General features: G+C 39.1%; 2 protein-coding genes across 2 annotated transcripts in view; one reads left to right on the forward strand and one right to left on the reverse strand.

Moving 5' to 3' along the window:
* The window catches only part of LOC146619847 (indoleamine 2,3-dioxygenase 2-like), a 26,185-nt gene continuing 12,240 nt past the window's right edge, over nt 1-13,945 (forward strand). The window contains exons 1-10 of the mRNA XM_085369159.1: nt 1-90; nt 831-926; nt 1,075-1,194; nt 3,246-3,364; nt 3,478-3,492; nt 3,579-3,678; nt 3,816-3,933; nt 4,048-4,099; nt 4,324-4,472; nt 4,642-4,831. Coding sequence (XP_085225285.1) covers nt 1-90; nt 831-926; nt 1,075-1,194; nt 3,246-3,364; nt 3,478-3,492; nt 3,579-3,678; nt 3,816-3,933; nt 4,048-4,099; nt 4,324-4,472; nt 4,642-4,831 — 1,049 coding nt within the window. The remainder of the gene's footprint in view (nt 91-830; nt 927-1,074; nt 1,195-3,245; nt 3,365-3,477; nt 3,493-3,578; nt 3,679-3,815; nt 3,934-4,047; nt 4,100-4,323; nt 4,473-4,641; nt 4,832-13,945) is intronic.
* LOC146619848 (zinc finger MYM-type protein 1-like) lies at nt 5,981-8,076 on the reverse strand. The gene has a single exon (XM_085369157.1). The coding sequence runs from the start codon at nt 7,897-7,899 to the stop codon at nt 6,052-6,054; it is 1,848 nt and encodes a 615-aa protein (XP_085225283.1). The 5' UTR covers nt 7,900-8,076; the 3' UTR covers nt 5,981-6,051.

Raw genomic sequence — 13,945 nt, forward strand, 5'->3', positions numbered from 1 at the left:
ATGGAGACTAATAGCAAAGAAACACTACAAGCAGACTTTGATGTATTTGATATTTCTGAAGAGTTTGGATTTCTACTTGAAGAGCCACTGGTAGGTTTCACCCTTATCTTTTCTCTTCTAATGATGCAATGTTCTCATCTGAGACACATTTTGTTTTGCCATATACTGGATAAATCAAGGAGGTTTGAAACTGAAGGATAATATAACATTGACTATGCTGTATATGTTGTTTATCCTCACACACATACCTTAGCAGCAGCCTTAATTTAAACGTTTGTCCAGCTAGATAACAGTCTCTCTGGCCTAATTATGCTTGTTTTCTAGAAATATAACGAAGGACTACTTATCTGTTGTGAGCCTGTCTCTTTAAGTCTTTAAGTCTGCTACAGCATTTAATAGAATTAATTGAATCTAAGTTGTATAAGTCAACTGATAGAAACTATTGATACATATTTCTCAAATTGGATAGTTGTAGTTCTTTGGGTTTGATTTCTAAATGTAGCAAAATGTAACAGCATTAATCTCTGACGCTCATAAAAAAAACATTAGTCTAATATTGTTTCTGTTTATGGTATAGCCTATAGTTTCCATCTCCCCGCCCTTTTGGACCCTGTTTTCTGCTTGGCAGGGCGTTGCCTTGTTTATTATGGCCTCTTTTAAATTGCTTGCTGTTGCTGATTGATGACTCCAGTCATGTGTTGACATGCAGGTCAGGCACCATGGAAAACATGAGCTGATGATGTTACTGATTACACTCTACATGAAAATCCACCACGCAAAAAACAATCAAAACCCAATGAGCAAGTCATTTTATTCCTATTATTTTCTAGACTCACCTCCCAGACCATTATCAGGTGTGGCTGGACCTCGCAAATAATCTCATACATCTGATAGAATCACGTAAACTACGGGATCTGGTTGATAAGGTCAGAATGAGCAAAGCCTTCCAAGTACAAAAATACTGACAGGCCATACATGTAAATGTGTACAGGTGTATTTTTGAGAGACCTGATGATGATCACCATTCCCAATAAAAATAAATAGATTTAAACAGAAAATCTAATCACAATTCAGATGCCGGTCTTGAGTCCAGATCTTTTGAGTGACCATCGGGAGCTTAGGCTCGCTCACCTAGCACTAGGATTCATCAGCATGGGATATGTATGGCAGGAAGGACAACATGCACCTGCTGAGGTAAGACACACAAATGACAGACAGTAAAATGTTTACATTTCAATCAATAGTGCTCTAGCTGTTTGACCTACAAGTATAGTGCCCCATGCACACATAGAAGTATTTTTACTTTTTGTCCACTTGTCAACTGCATTTTTAGGTCACAGAAAATGGAGATTTTTTTAAAAAGTCCTTTAAGAGTGAACTTTCAGAAATTCAGCTTATGCATTTATATACGGACAAGGAAAAAGAAGACTTTGTAACACTTTATAACCAAACACTATTAAGCATCAGTAAGGTATTAGTTGATGCATAATTCATTCTTTATGAAACATTCAAAGGTGGATTTAGAGGAATTTTCTTAGCGTGGCATGAGGGTGTCATGGAAACCAAATGGGGTGGGACAATCAAAGCCATTTTTTTTTACACATATGCAGATGTTACATTCTGTAATATGAATGATATATGGTTAAAATATATCAAATGCAGTAAGTATACACATGTTTCACATTTCCTTTAGCCCACACAATTAAACATTTCAATTACATAAAAAATGTGAGTTTTGATTTTATGTACTATACAGCCTATACTAAATAAGTATGTAACGAAACAAGTATAAAATCCAGAAAGCTACACAAAATGGGGTGGTTCATTTACAAACACGTCTAACTTATGTTTCACACTCCTTTACTCATTGGAAATAAGAAAATAGTTCCATGCTTAAATTTACACAAAATGCCAGAAATCTGCATGGTCATGGACACATTTTTCATGATAAACCTATATATGTATTTTTTTTTTTTTTGCAATGACTCAGTGTGGGTGCAGCTTTTTGCTATGTCAGATTTATTCGGTCAGGTCATTTACAGGTGAAGCACATCTGTTAAACCGAGAGGGTTAATGACGCTTACCTTTGTTCCGTTGCCAGAGTGTATCAACCACCAATGTTGTCTGAAATGCCTTTGTTTGGTGTTGGAACAAAATGTGCTCTTGCATAATTATAGACATCGGTTGCTACTGACAACAACAAACACAGCCAGCCTGCAGTAGGTTTATTATTAAAATAAACAACACTGTTACATGCAAAACTAGGGTGACACTTGGAGTGGGACATACCACCCCATGCCACTGCTGAAAACATCCAACTCCTTTTAATTTTTTTTAATGCATTAGCTTATCTGGCTAAAGCTAGCTAGCTGACTACAGCTGACTACAAACTAAAGCGAAGATAAACTCGAGGAACAAACTAAAAATAAAGTTTCAATATAAGTTAAAGTACTCTGTTGCTGTCTTAAACCCTCCTACAAACTCTGGTGCTGCTCACATTTCAGTTTTCTGCAAATATTTAGTGAGCAATATTTGCAGCTTCCATTAAATATTAGCATGTTGTATCATTTTGCTCTTTGTTTGTATCCTTTTCTGTTGTGAAGACAGATGAGATGTGTTTGATTCTTAAGGTCCTGGTGACCATGAGATTATTTTATAAATGCTTTGCAAGGTAGAGAGTGTCCTCATTTTAGATGAAATAACACACAATACTTAATTAACAACTATTAACTGCTTGAATTAACCATGAATTACTAAAGATTTAACGTTTATATCTATGTTTATAAATGGCATACGCAGGTGGATTAATGGTTCATAAATGACGAATAAACTATTAATGAATCCATTACTTGTGCTTAATAGTGTGTCGTTATTAGAAATTGACACAGTTTTATCTTGCTATTTCAAAACACAAAAAATAAGCATTTGTTAACAAAACATAAACTAAAACTGATGGGAATGTCATCAATGTGGTAGATAGAGGCACATTTACATTTTGACTAATGGTGCTGCAGGGCTTAATTTGACCATGACTAAACCAAATTTATATTAAGCAGGAGGTGACATATTTCACAGCAAAAGTGAAACTTTTCACTAGCTAATGTTAAATAGAAAGTAGAAAGGGAAATCATCAGACAAATCAGCCTGGTCAAAACTGCTGGCGCGGCCAAAAGATAGTCACTACAATCCCTGAAATCTTAGTGAGCCTGCTGGATTGAAACTTCACTGTTATGGTTGTTTGATAGATACTCCCAAAGGCTCTGGCCCTGCCTTTTTGGCTGGTATCACGCAGACTTGGCCTTCCACCGATCCTGACATATGCAGATTCAGTTTTAGCCAACTGGAAGTTAAAGGATCCCACAGGGTAATCCTTTTTCTTATTTAATGCCAAAATATTAGGCAGTCTCGTTAAATGCAATAATAACCTCACAGTGAAATTCTAATAATTGCTACTTCATTCTTTTACTTTCATTTCAGGGATATGAGAATTGGGTAAGTATCACTCTGGACTGTTATGTAATCTCATGTGTCATGTGGTTTTTACTCATTTGTTTGCTAAATATTATTTTTAAAAATAGGAACATGGACCTGATATTTTCCTTCCCTGGTGGTGACACTTGCAGGGGATTTTTTATTGTGTCACTGCTGGTTGAGATGGCGGCTTCACCCGGCATAATGGTTAGTATTACTTCTTTTGAAGTCTTTCTGAACATTAGCTTGGTGTTTTCAATTTCTCTATTCCCTGGTCCACAAACTGTGTGTGCTTTTGCCACTTGTAACTTGGTAATGCTGTTTAAACCTTTGACTTTAACCAGGGGGCGCTGGAGGTGATGCGCGCCATTAAAGTCTCTGACCTCACTGGGATAAAAAATGGCCTCATCAAAGTAACTCAGTCTTTAAAGAAGATGAAGGAAAAATTCAAATTTATGCACAGTAAGTTTGAATTAAGGCTTGCTCACATGAATTTAATCACTTTACATGCTGTGCTCTTTTATGAAGACAGAGAAATTCAAGGTAATTAGACAACTGAATCTGTGCTATTTCCAGATCACGTGGAGCCAGCTGCATTTCATGGAAAATTGAGAATTTTTGTCTCAGGGTGAGTTTAGCACTGCTACAGTGTTCTCCAAACTAAGGTTTTCAAGGTTTCAGTATTTCTCTCATGCAGATTTATCTCAGTAAAAGTTATCTTTTTATCTGTTTCTATTGGTGCACTTTATATTTTGTAGGATAACATCTGAAATCGTATCATACATATTTAAATTCATGTACATCTATTAAAAGGAGGTTTGCAGTATAGGTTTTTTGTTTGAATTGTTTTAGATGGAGAGACAACCCAATGCTTCCAAGGGGGGTGATGTATGAAGGTGTGAGCGATGAGCCTATTTTGTTATCAGGTGGGAGTGCTGCCCAGAGTTCAGCTATTCAATGCTTTGATGCTTTGCTGTGCATCCAGCATGAGGAAGAGACAGGTAAGCATGCATTGCCTTCAACCTTTGACCCCTTCAGATGGCTCTCGTGAATAAATCACATTTGTGCATCCAGCTGATTGCTTTGAATGAGAATGTTTCCAGGATAGACAATTATTTTCATTCTTTCAAGGTCTCTTTTCTGTCCCTTTCACTGATTCTCTCAATCTAGGAGCGTTCCTGACACGCATGAGAGACTACATGCCTCCTGCCCACCGTCAGCTGATAGAAACGCTCTCCGTCTGTCCACCGCTGCGAGACTTCATCTTGTCCTGCTCCAACTCTGACCTCTGTCAGGCCTACAACTCTTGTGTCTCCGCACTGGTGGATTTACGAAACTATCACCTCAATACTGTGACCAAGTACGTCATTATTCCTGGTAACCATGCGCAATCTGTGGGCTGTCCATTCAGAGGTGTGGGTACTGCACTCAACACCACTGGGACTGGTGGATCCAACCTCATGGTCTTCCTTAAGAGTGTTCGTAACACCACTCAAAAGGCACTGATTTTAGAGAGACTATCATAGTCTAGAAACCTCAGTGTATTTCCTGGCACATATATACTGCTCCAAAAAAATTTAAGAAACATTTTTAACTCAGAGTATAGCATCAGGTGAATTAAATTTCTGGGATATTGATCTGGTCAGTTAAGTACCAGAGGGGGTTGTTAATGAGTTTCAGCTGCTTTTGTGTTAATGAAATTAACAGGTGCTTTAGAGGGGCAACAATTTGACAACCCCCAAAACAGTAATGGTTTTACAGGTGCAGGACACTAACATTTTCCCCTCCTCATCTTCTCTGAATGTTTTTTTCTGTAGTTTTGCATTTGGCTAGGGTAAGAGCCACCACGTTACTGTTAGTACAAAACTTCCAGGACAGCACATCAATGCGAGCCATTGCCAGACGATTTGCTGTCTCTCCCAGCACAGTCTCAATTGCATGGAGGAGATTCCAGGAGACATACAGTTACTCTAGGAGACTTGGACAGAGTTGTAGAAGGTGATATATATATGCCTGATATATGTCCTTTGTGCAAGGAACAGGATGAGCACTCCCATATCAAAATGACCTGCAGTAGGCCACTGGTGGGAATGGTGCTGCCCTGTGCTTTTCAGTAGGTTAGCCCTAAGATCATGTGACAGAGGTGAAAGGGCCTAGAGATGCAATACTGCCTGTAACATTGTTCAGCATGACCAGTTTAGTGGTGGATCATTTATGGTCTGGTGAGTCACATCCTTGCACACACAGACCTCCACAGGCTAGGCAACAGCATCATGACTGCCAGGGGTGTCACTAGGTTTTAAGGACAGGGGGGGCTTAGCCCCCAAGAGATGCACACGACATGAACGAACGTAGTGAATGAGCACAAAATTTCACAAACAGAAAACAAAGACTGAGAAATTGTTTTCCTACTTTTTTTGGACAGATTAAACATCCTAGGCCACCAATAGATCTATTGTTTTATTTCAGTCTGCTTTATAATACAGTACAACAAAAAAACAGAGGAAATGTGTTTGCTGCATCAATAACAAGAAAAAAACTGAAAATAAAAAAGTACATTTTTCTGGCTGCAATCACCAGTTACTTGGTGGGTGGAAGCATCAAAGAATGACGTCTGTTTTTAAGAGTGGCAAATCGGTCAATCACTCTGTTGTGACTCAGATGCTGAAGCGTGTTTTTTTCAATAGACATGACTGCAAGACTGTGAAGTCTTTTCTGACCCATTGTTTGACGCAGCCAGGAGTGCAGCCGACGCAGTGCACTAAAGGACCGTTCGCACGAGCAGCTGCTGACAGGCACTGTTAGGGCAACTTGGATGGTTGCCTTCAGAGAGGGAAACATGTCTGAATCAAGGAGGTTGTACACAGACAACATATTTTTGGGTGGACATCCAGCCTCTGTTTTCCGGGTAAGAAAGTTTCTGGCCACCAGAACCTCCTCTTTTTTCAGGTCAAGTCTGTAGTGCTTTGCAAGTTCATTCAAGTGTGGTTCACTCAAGAAGTTCTCAGATTTAGGACTGCATGCCTGGACGCCTTTTAGCAGCCCTGCATCTACACTGCAAAATCTTTGATCAAGCTCGCCAACCATCCGATCCACACAAGGGAAAAGTAACTCTCTTTTCAATGTGTCTGAGTTGTTCAATTCAGTGCGTGAACCCACAGTTGCCTCCAGGACAAAATCCTCCATTTTCCTCTGTTTGTGCCTTGTCTTGGCACTTGGTTCAGGGATACTGTGGGTGTTACACAGGGCCTTGGTTTTCTCATACAGCTCTGTAGCAAATGCATCTGAGTGTTTGCCCTTAAGTGTGTCACACACAGCTTGTTTGCAGATAAAAGCTTCTGCCAGGTCTAAAGTCTCTTTCTGCAGGAATTTGTGGAGTCCTTCGGTTACAGACAGAATCGACTGAAACATCAGTAGTGCATAGACTGCTGAGAACTTGTAGAGCTTTGCTCTGAGACCAACAGCTATGGGGGATCCAATTGCAGATAGGCACTCCAAAATGGCAGGCAATGTCTCAAGAACTGCACTGATTGATCGCAACTGACATGCCCAGCGAGTGTTTGAAAGTTGCACAAGCTCAGTTTTTGTCAATCCAAGCTTTGCCTGAGTCTCCATGAACTTATGATGATTGACTAGGGAGGTGCTGAAGAAAGAATACACACACTCCAACAAGCTGAAAAGCTCCACAGCCTCTGGGACAGCCTTGCAAGTATTGCACAAAACCAGGTTGAGTTGATGAGCATAACAATGCACATAGATAGCCTCAGGATGGAGCCTTCTAAAATGTGCTTGTACACCTCCAGTGGAGCCACTCATAACGGCTGCACCATCATATGTTTGTGCTACACACTTAAGCTCTGCAAGACCATAGTTTTGGATCTGCTGCTGAATCTCATTTGCAATGGACTGGGCATCAAATGATTTTATCTCTGCAAGTGCAAGGAAACGCTCCTTCACTGCCCCCTCTGACACGTACCTGACACAAACAGCTAACTGCTCTGCCTTTTTATCCCTTGCCTCATCCACCATGATGGAATAGACTTTAGACTTTGTCATTTCAGATACAATGACACTAGTAACTTCCTGGGCACAACAGTCAATCATGTCATTCTGGGATGTTGGTGAGATATACTGTGCATTTGATGGGGGATTATGTTTTTGAAGAAAAGCATCAAACTCCTTCAAAAGCTCCATGCACGCAAGAAAATTCCCTCTGTTTGGGCTGTCTTCACCTTCATCATGACCACGAAAAGGGAGTCCCTGTCTCCCTAACATAGAGGTGACTGCAACAATTCGTCTGAGATACTCTCTTCTTTCGACTATCTCACTCACATTTGCAGTTGCTATCATCTGTGCAACGTTTCCCTGTTTGCTAGTTCCCTGGTAGCTTTTCCATGTAACAACACTGTCCTTATGTGTTTGTGCCATCTCATGCTTGCCAAAGATGACTAAAGCTTTCTTCCAGTTCTTGCAACCGTTACTGACCAAACTATCATGTTTGATGTTTTTGCCAAACACTCTACATGGGAAGCAGAAAGCTGCATTCTGGTTGACTGAATATTCTAACCAGTTGTGCTTTTCAAACCAGCTGTGGTTAAATGCTCGCTTCTGTGTACCAAACGTATCATGTGGATAGCTCTTCAGCTTCACCTGTCTGGGCCCTGTGTCTTTGTCACCTAAATCAAACCCTGTAGTAGAATGAGTTGCTGCAGCTGCTTCATCATTTTCCCTCTCTTGGCCTGTTTGCTCTCCTCTCTCTGTAATAACTTGATCTTCCTCTGCCTCTCGATCTATTTGCTGCAGCTCCTCTGTCTCTCCTTGCTCTCTCTGACTTGAACTTGCCTGTTGACCTTTTTCTCCCTCAGCCACTCCTTCTGCCTCACCCTTCAAGATACATTAAAACATACTGAATTGTAATGTAAATTGCTAATATCATGACTTCTGCTCCCGCTCCACAGTAATTTGTTGCTCCCAAATATTTTGAAGTTACAAACATTATATTTTGAGCACGCATGTGACTAAAATGGTTGCAATTTAAAGCCCTGAAAAATATTACTAAATTACTTGAATTGAAGTAATATTAAAATAGAACCCTCAAAAATATGTGAGTCAGGCTAATTTGACTTATATACATATCTCTCTCTTTGCTCTCTCCACTTTTTAACCTTGACTCTCCTAAATAAAAGCTCAAGTTAAACAGGTCTTATATGTTGTACCGTGACTGAAATGTTTCATATTTCATATCCATATTGAGTCCCATAAAATTCTAATCAGACTGTCTCCATCACAAATGACTCCATCCTTTGACTCACCTCTCCAGCAGACGTCTCTCCCCTCTGCCTCTCTGTGCTCCTCTGCCCTGACTCCTACAGGTTAATGGGGATGGAGTGATTATTATTATTTCCACTGATGATAACCATACCTGAATGAGCTCAGCTGGATTTTTCAGAGCTAAAACGAGTGACAGAAATTAACATTATGCTAACAATTTAACTTAGTGCGCTAGCCAGGTTTTTATTTACAAAATGGGGAGCACCTGGTTCATTATTTACATGGGACTCTCTGCTGTTAGCTGGAGCTAACTAATTGTTACTACCAGCCAGTGATGAAAACTTACTTTCTTGAAAAACTTGCGTATATCCATGATTTCTTGCCGTTTGCCACATGCACGCTAGTGTTTCTGCAGGTGTATACGAGCGGAGTGTAAAGTAGCAGTGAAAACGAGGACTGGATTTTCAGTCATGTGGATGTCCCCTGTGAACAACTGGAAGGGATTGGATAACGAAGCACTGACGCTACCTTAACAATGTAAAGCGAAAGGGACCAACCGAGTTATGATCATATTTGTGTGAATAGCGACAGGTTTATATTATTATTTCTTTAAACTCATATTCCTGCATCTTTATATTGAATTTGTCTGCAAGTTCTGTAAAAAAAAAATCGAATAAGTTAAAAAAAAAAAACAAAAACAAAAACAAAAAAACCCCACCAAATTATTTAGGGGGGCTTAAGAATATTTTAGGGAGGCTTCAGCACCCCTAAAATAGGCCTAACGACGCCACTGATGACTGCCATTAGGTATTGGGATAAAATCCTTTACCCACTGGCAGACCCTCCACTGTGGGTTATGGCTTTCTCCTGGTGCATGGCGATGCCTGGCCTCAGGGCGTGAAAGTATGCAGGTAGTAGCCAAAAACACAAAGCAAAAATGAAAATCAGCACAAAGACACTTCAAAACGATCGCCATAGTGATTCTACTGTAGAAACCTGAACAGGTAGAAACGGAGGCTGCTGCCTGACTTCTTATCAGTTTGTTAACTGTTGAAATTCAGGGTCACTGCTGGCCTGGGGTTGGCATTCGCTCAGCTTTCACTCTGGGTTCTTGGCTAGCTTAGTGTTAGCATTCTGTCTGGCTAGCCTAATGTTAGCTTACTATCTGTGCACGTGCTTGCAAACAGCCGATGTTGCAGCATAAAGTATCTGTCTCTGGGAATTGGTTCTTGTCGTGATTCCCATCCCTATTACCCAGTCCATATCAGTTTTCTCTGTATTATTGCCTTTACCGTACAAAAGAGGTAAAGATACTACAATAATACAGCGCCTTGAGGCAACTGTTGTTGTGATTTGGCACTATATAAATAAAACTGATTTGAAGATCGGTTTAAATATCCAGGATTTTTGAACAGTGTAAAAATATGTATTATAACTAAAACTTTTTCATACGCAACACTCTAAATGTAGTTCTAAATCACAAAAAACATCACCATCATTCAAATCAGCCAGATCTTTTCATCCGTATTGAATTTTCCAAGCACTTACCCTGACATTAGTAAATCTTCGAGTAAACTTTTATTTTTTTAGATAAATGATTATTGGGTTTTCACTCTTTGATGGTGTCATGGATGATTTCTAGCACGAATACGTCACTACATTAACAAAGTATTCTGTTTGAAAACTGTACCTCTTTACTTTAATACTACTATCAACAATTTTTTTAATACATTTTCTCGTGGAGAATTGCATGACAAACTTGAGCTATGTTTACACCTATCACATACACACAAAAAGCTCCCTGAGTATTAACACACAGTTTTGGAAGTAAACCTGTTTCTAAGAAATGGGTTTCTCCATAGGTCACAGGACAAAAACAAACTAATGACATATAGTTAGGGAATCCAGCAGCACACATTTTCAACTTTTCCTCCAATGACCTTCCGTGTCTGCCTGAAGACCTAGCTTGTTTTGGCTTCACAGGTGTCACAGTGTGGAGTGGTGAAAGTAAAAAAAATATGAACTTTTACCACAATGCTCTTGTAAGCTTACAGAGTAGTGCAAACTAGTGGAAATAATTATTTCCAATGACTGGTACCATTGTTACATCATGTTTGTGGCAACTAAAAGCTTTTAAACCTACTAATCAAAGCACACTTTATGTTTATATAATCCTTTACTTAATCAAGTAAAACAGACTATGAAACAGAGAGGCACTAAGTGTGGTGATTGTTTTATTTTCAAGTGTAATTGTGCTTGTATGCATTTGAACCCTAATATTGTTTTGTTTGTTTCTTGTTGTTTTAGCTCAACTGAATAGTTGCTGAGGCCTTATGATGGTCAAACTCTCTTATACAGAATTGCAAGGTGGAGGGGGTAGTTGTTGAATAAGTGTGTTTCCTCCATTCTCTACTCCCTTTTTCATTAATGAAACCCTCAGTGTTGCTTTATATGGTCACTCTATCAAATTATATGGTCAAAAAGTTAGGTCTATAGAGTATAGAGACTGGTTGATGACTTCTCCCACCAGGGGCGATTTTAGCCCATTTTTTGAATCAAAGCACCCCCAAAGATTTCTTACTTTTTTGACAATATTTACTGTTTGTGTGACACACTACTAAAAATATAAAAAGCATTCAGTACTTGTTTGAGACATAACATTTTAACAACAAAAGTATAGATAAAGTAAACAGTAGCTTACTGTTGTTGCCACTGTCCTGTTTGAAATGGAATGAGAGAAGTTGGTTATTTTGTCATATGTGCATGTGCCAAGATTAAACCCAGGAACAACATTCAGGTAAAAGTGTAAGATCAAATGATCCGTCAATCAAGAATAATGTTGAATCAGTGTTTCAATATTTATATCTTTTATTAGATGTTCATGTGGTTTGGTTATTTGCCTTTTGGTTGAAAGTAAACTGAGAGAGGACTTTTTTTTATTAGTGATCTTAATAGTATTTGTTTTTTCATATTAATGTAATTTTTTTCATCTAATTGAATACAATCTATTTGTGTATGATTGTCAGTCCAAAGAGGGAGAGAGGAAAGAGGGGAAAGTGAGGAGAAAGTACAAGGTCAGGAAGAACCAGGTAAAAAAACAGACAGGGAATATTGACAGGCAAAACAGAAACAGTTAAATTGCTTGATAGAGTTGATCACCAAAAAAGTGATAGACAGATTTGCCAACCTCAAGGTGAGGCGACATAGGTTAAAATAAAATAAAAAATCTGCAGAGCCATAGTAGTATCTGCAGTAAAGATCTTTTCATAGATTGTACCACAGGCAAAGTTGCCTCCATTTTTATAATTTTATTTATCAATATTTTGTACATTCGTACATTTCAAGGACTCTATTTTTGGAGTGTATTTTTATATATCTGTATTGTATTATACACACACATTAAAAGTGAGTCTCTGTCCAAAAAATGCACTCGGTTTACTTCTTACTCACTATGATCATCATTCATCCTTTTCCCCCAGTAATTAAGGTTAGGATATGTATATTTTTTTTTTATTTCAATCCATTCTTCGTTTGCAGCATTTAAATAACCTTTATCTGATTTGATGGTTTTGTTACTGACTTTTAAAATAGTGTTTTGCTTTTCTTTCCCAAATATGGGGATTAAATTGTGTTAAAATGTACAAAACAGTGATGTCATGTTTTGTGACGAGGACCCAGGCACAGAAAGACTTGGTGAATTTAAGAATCTTATGATTTAATAAATAAATTTGCAGACTTACTCAGAGATGGTAAAATTATGACTGATAACGGAGACGAAGACAACAGACGATGAGGACAGGGAGGAACAGGGGTTTAAATGCACCAAGGAGACAGTCAGAGGGAACTCGGGACAACTGGAGACATTTAAGGATGCAGGGACTGACAGACACAGGGAAGATGTCTCATCGTGACGAGTAAAGTTTATCTTGCCTGGCTGGGCAGCTCTTTGGGTGTTCAGCACCCCCAAAGCTCTGATCCTAGAATCGCCCCTGTCTCCCACTTCAACCACTGGTCAGCTGGTTTGTTTGTAGTTGCGGGAGGGTCCTGGCAGTGGCTTGGTAAAATTGTTTGCAATGAGATATTCCATGCAGCACTGAAAATGATTGAAAACCTGCAATTCCTTGGGTTACTAAAAATTACTGTGTTTGCCTGTTATTTGCATGGAAGACATTGACCTTTCAGCAAAGACTTGGAAGCTACTTGCTAAACAGTAGTGAAACAGTGAACCCAAACCAGAAGAGACCTTTACCTTCAAAGTGAAGTTTGAGTCTTTTGAAACATGTTGGTTTTAGCAGAAAATCGCAACTTGTACTTAGAGGGTGAAAATCCTCTGTATCTGGTTTGCATCACAGTTTTTCAGGTTTCACTGCCATTTGGTGGGTAGTCAGCAAGTGTTTACAGACAAGTCGACCTCTTGGAGCAAACTGTGGGCAACCATGGCTAAGAACCAAAGCAATGGCGATGAGGGTTTTAACTCAGAAACCTCTGGCAGCCTCTTGCCAACTGGTTAGGGGAATACACATTTTTCCTAGCGACCGGAGGTTGCCAGGGGGTTGCCAACTGGTCTCTAGGCCTGTGTGAGTGAAGCCACAGAACGGTTAGGGCTAGGGTAACCATCTAACATTTAAAAGACATACAGTAAGAGAACACTGAATCACCTTCATTTGAAAATGTTTTAATTATGATGTAGAAACAGTAGAAAAATGCATAATATTGCACATAATCACTAAATTGCACTTTTCCAAGGTACAGATCTTTGCATGGAGATTGTTGACCTGAATAATGTAATCTACAGTGTAATCTAACAATGGGAGGCCAGTGTGAGTCTTCCTGACAATTCTTGTACAATTCCATTCAATTATTTACATGACAGCTGCTGTTATGAAGTGACTAGAGAAATTTAATAAATGCCTGCTTTATAAAAGCGTGCAAGTTTAGTGTCATTGCTACATCATCGGTGTTTTATTTCTGTTTTTTTCCCCTAGTTGACCAAAGCTGGTGGACACAAGTCTTTTCTGCTGTAAGATTGCTACCATTACTTCTTTAGCACTGTATATAGCCCTTCTGCTCTTGCTGCAAGTTCAGTGCACAGTTGTTTGTGTGGGTTGGCGGACATGTGTTTGGCGTTCAAAAGTTTTTTTTTTCCCATTTTACTAAATTGATGAGGATAAATAAATGTTACAAAACAACAGTTGGATTGTTA

This window comes from Diplotaxodon limnothrissa, linkage group LG13, assembly GCF_057381915.1.
Source record: "Diplotaxodon limnothrissa isolate DT_005_m linkage group LG13, D_limnothrissa_male_GT1.1, whole genome shotgun sequence".
NCBI classification, from domain to species: Eukaryota; Metazoa; Chordata; class Actinopteri; order Cichliformes; family Cichlidae; genus Diplotaxodon; species Diplotaxodon limnothrissa.

Excerpts from the sequence above, each read along its gene's own strand:
- LOC146619848 (XM_085369157.1), bottom strand. The coding sequence starts at position 7,899 with ATGGCACAAACACATAAGGACAGTGTTGTTACATGGAAAAGCTACCAG.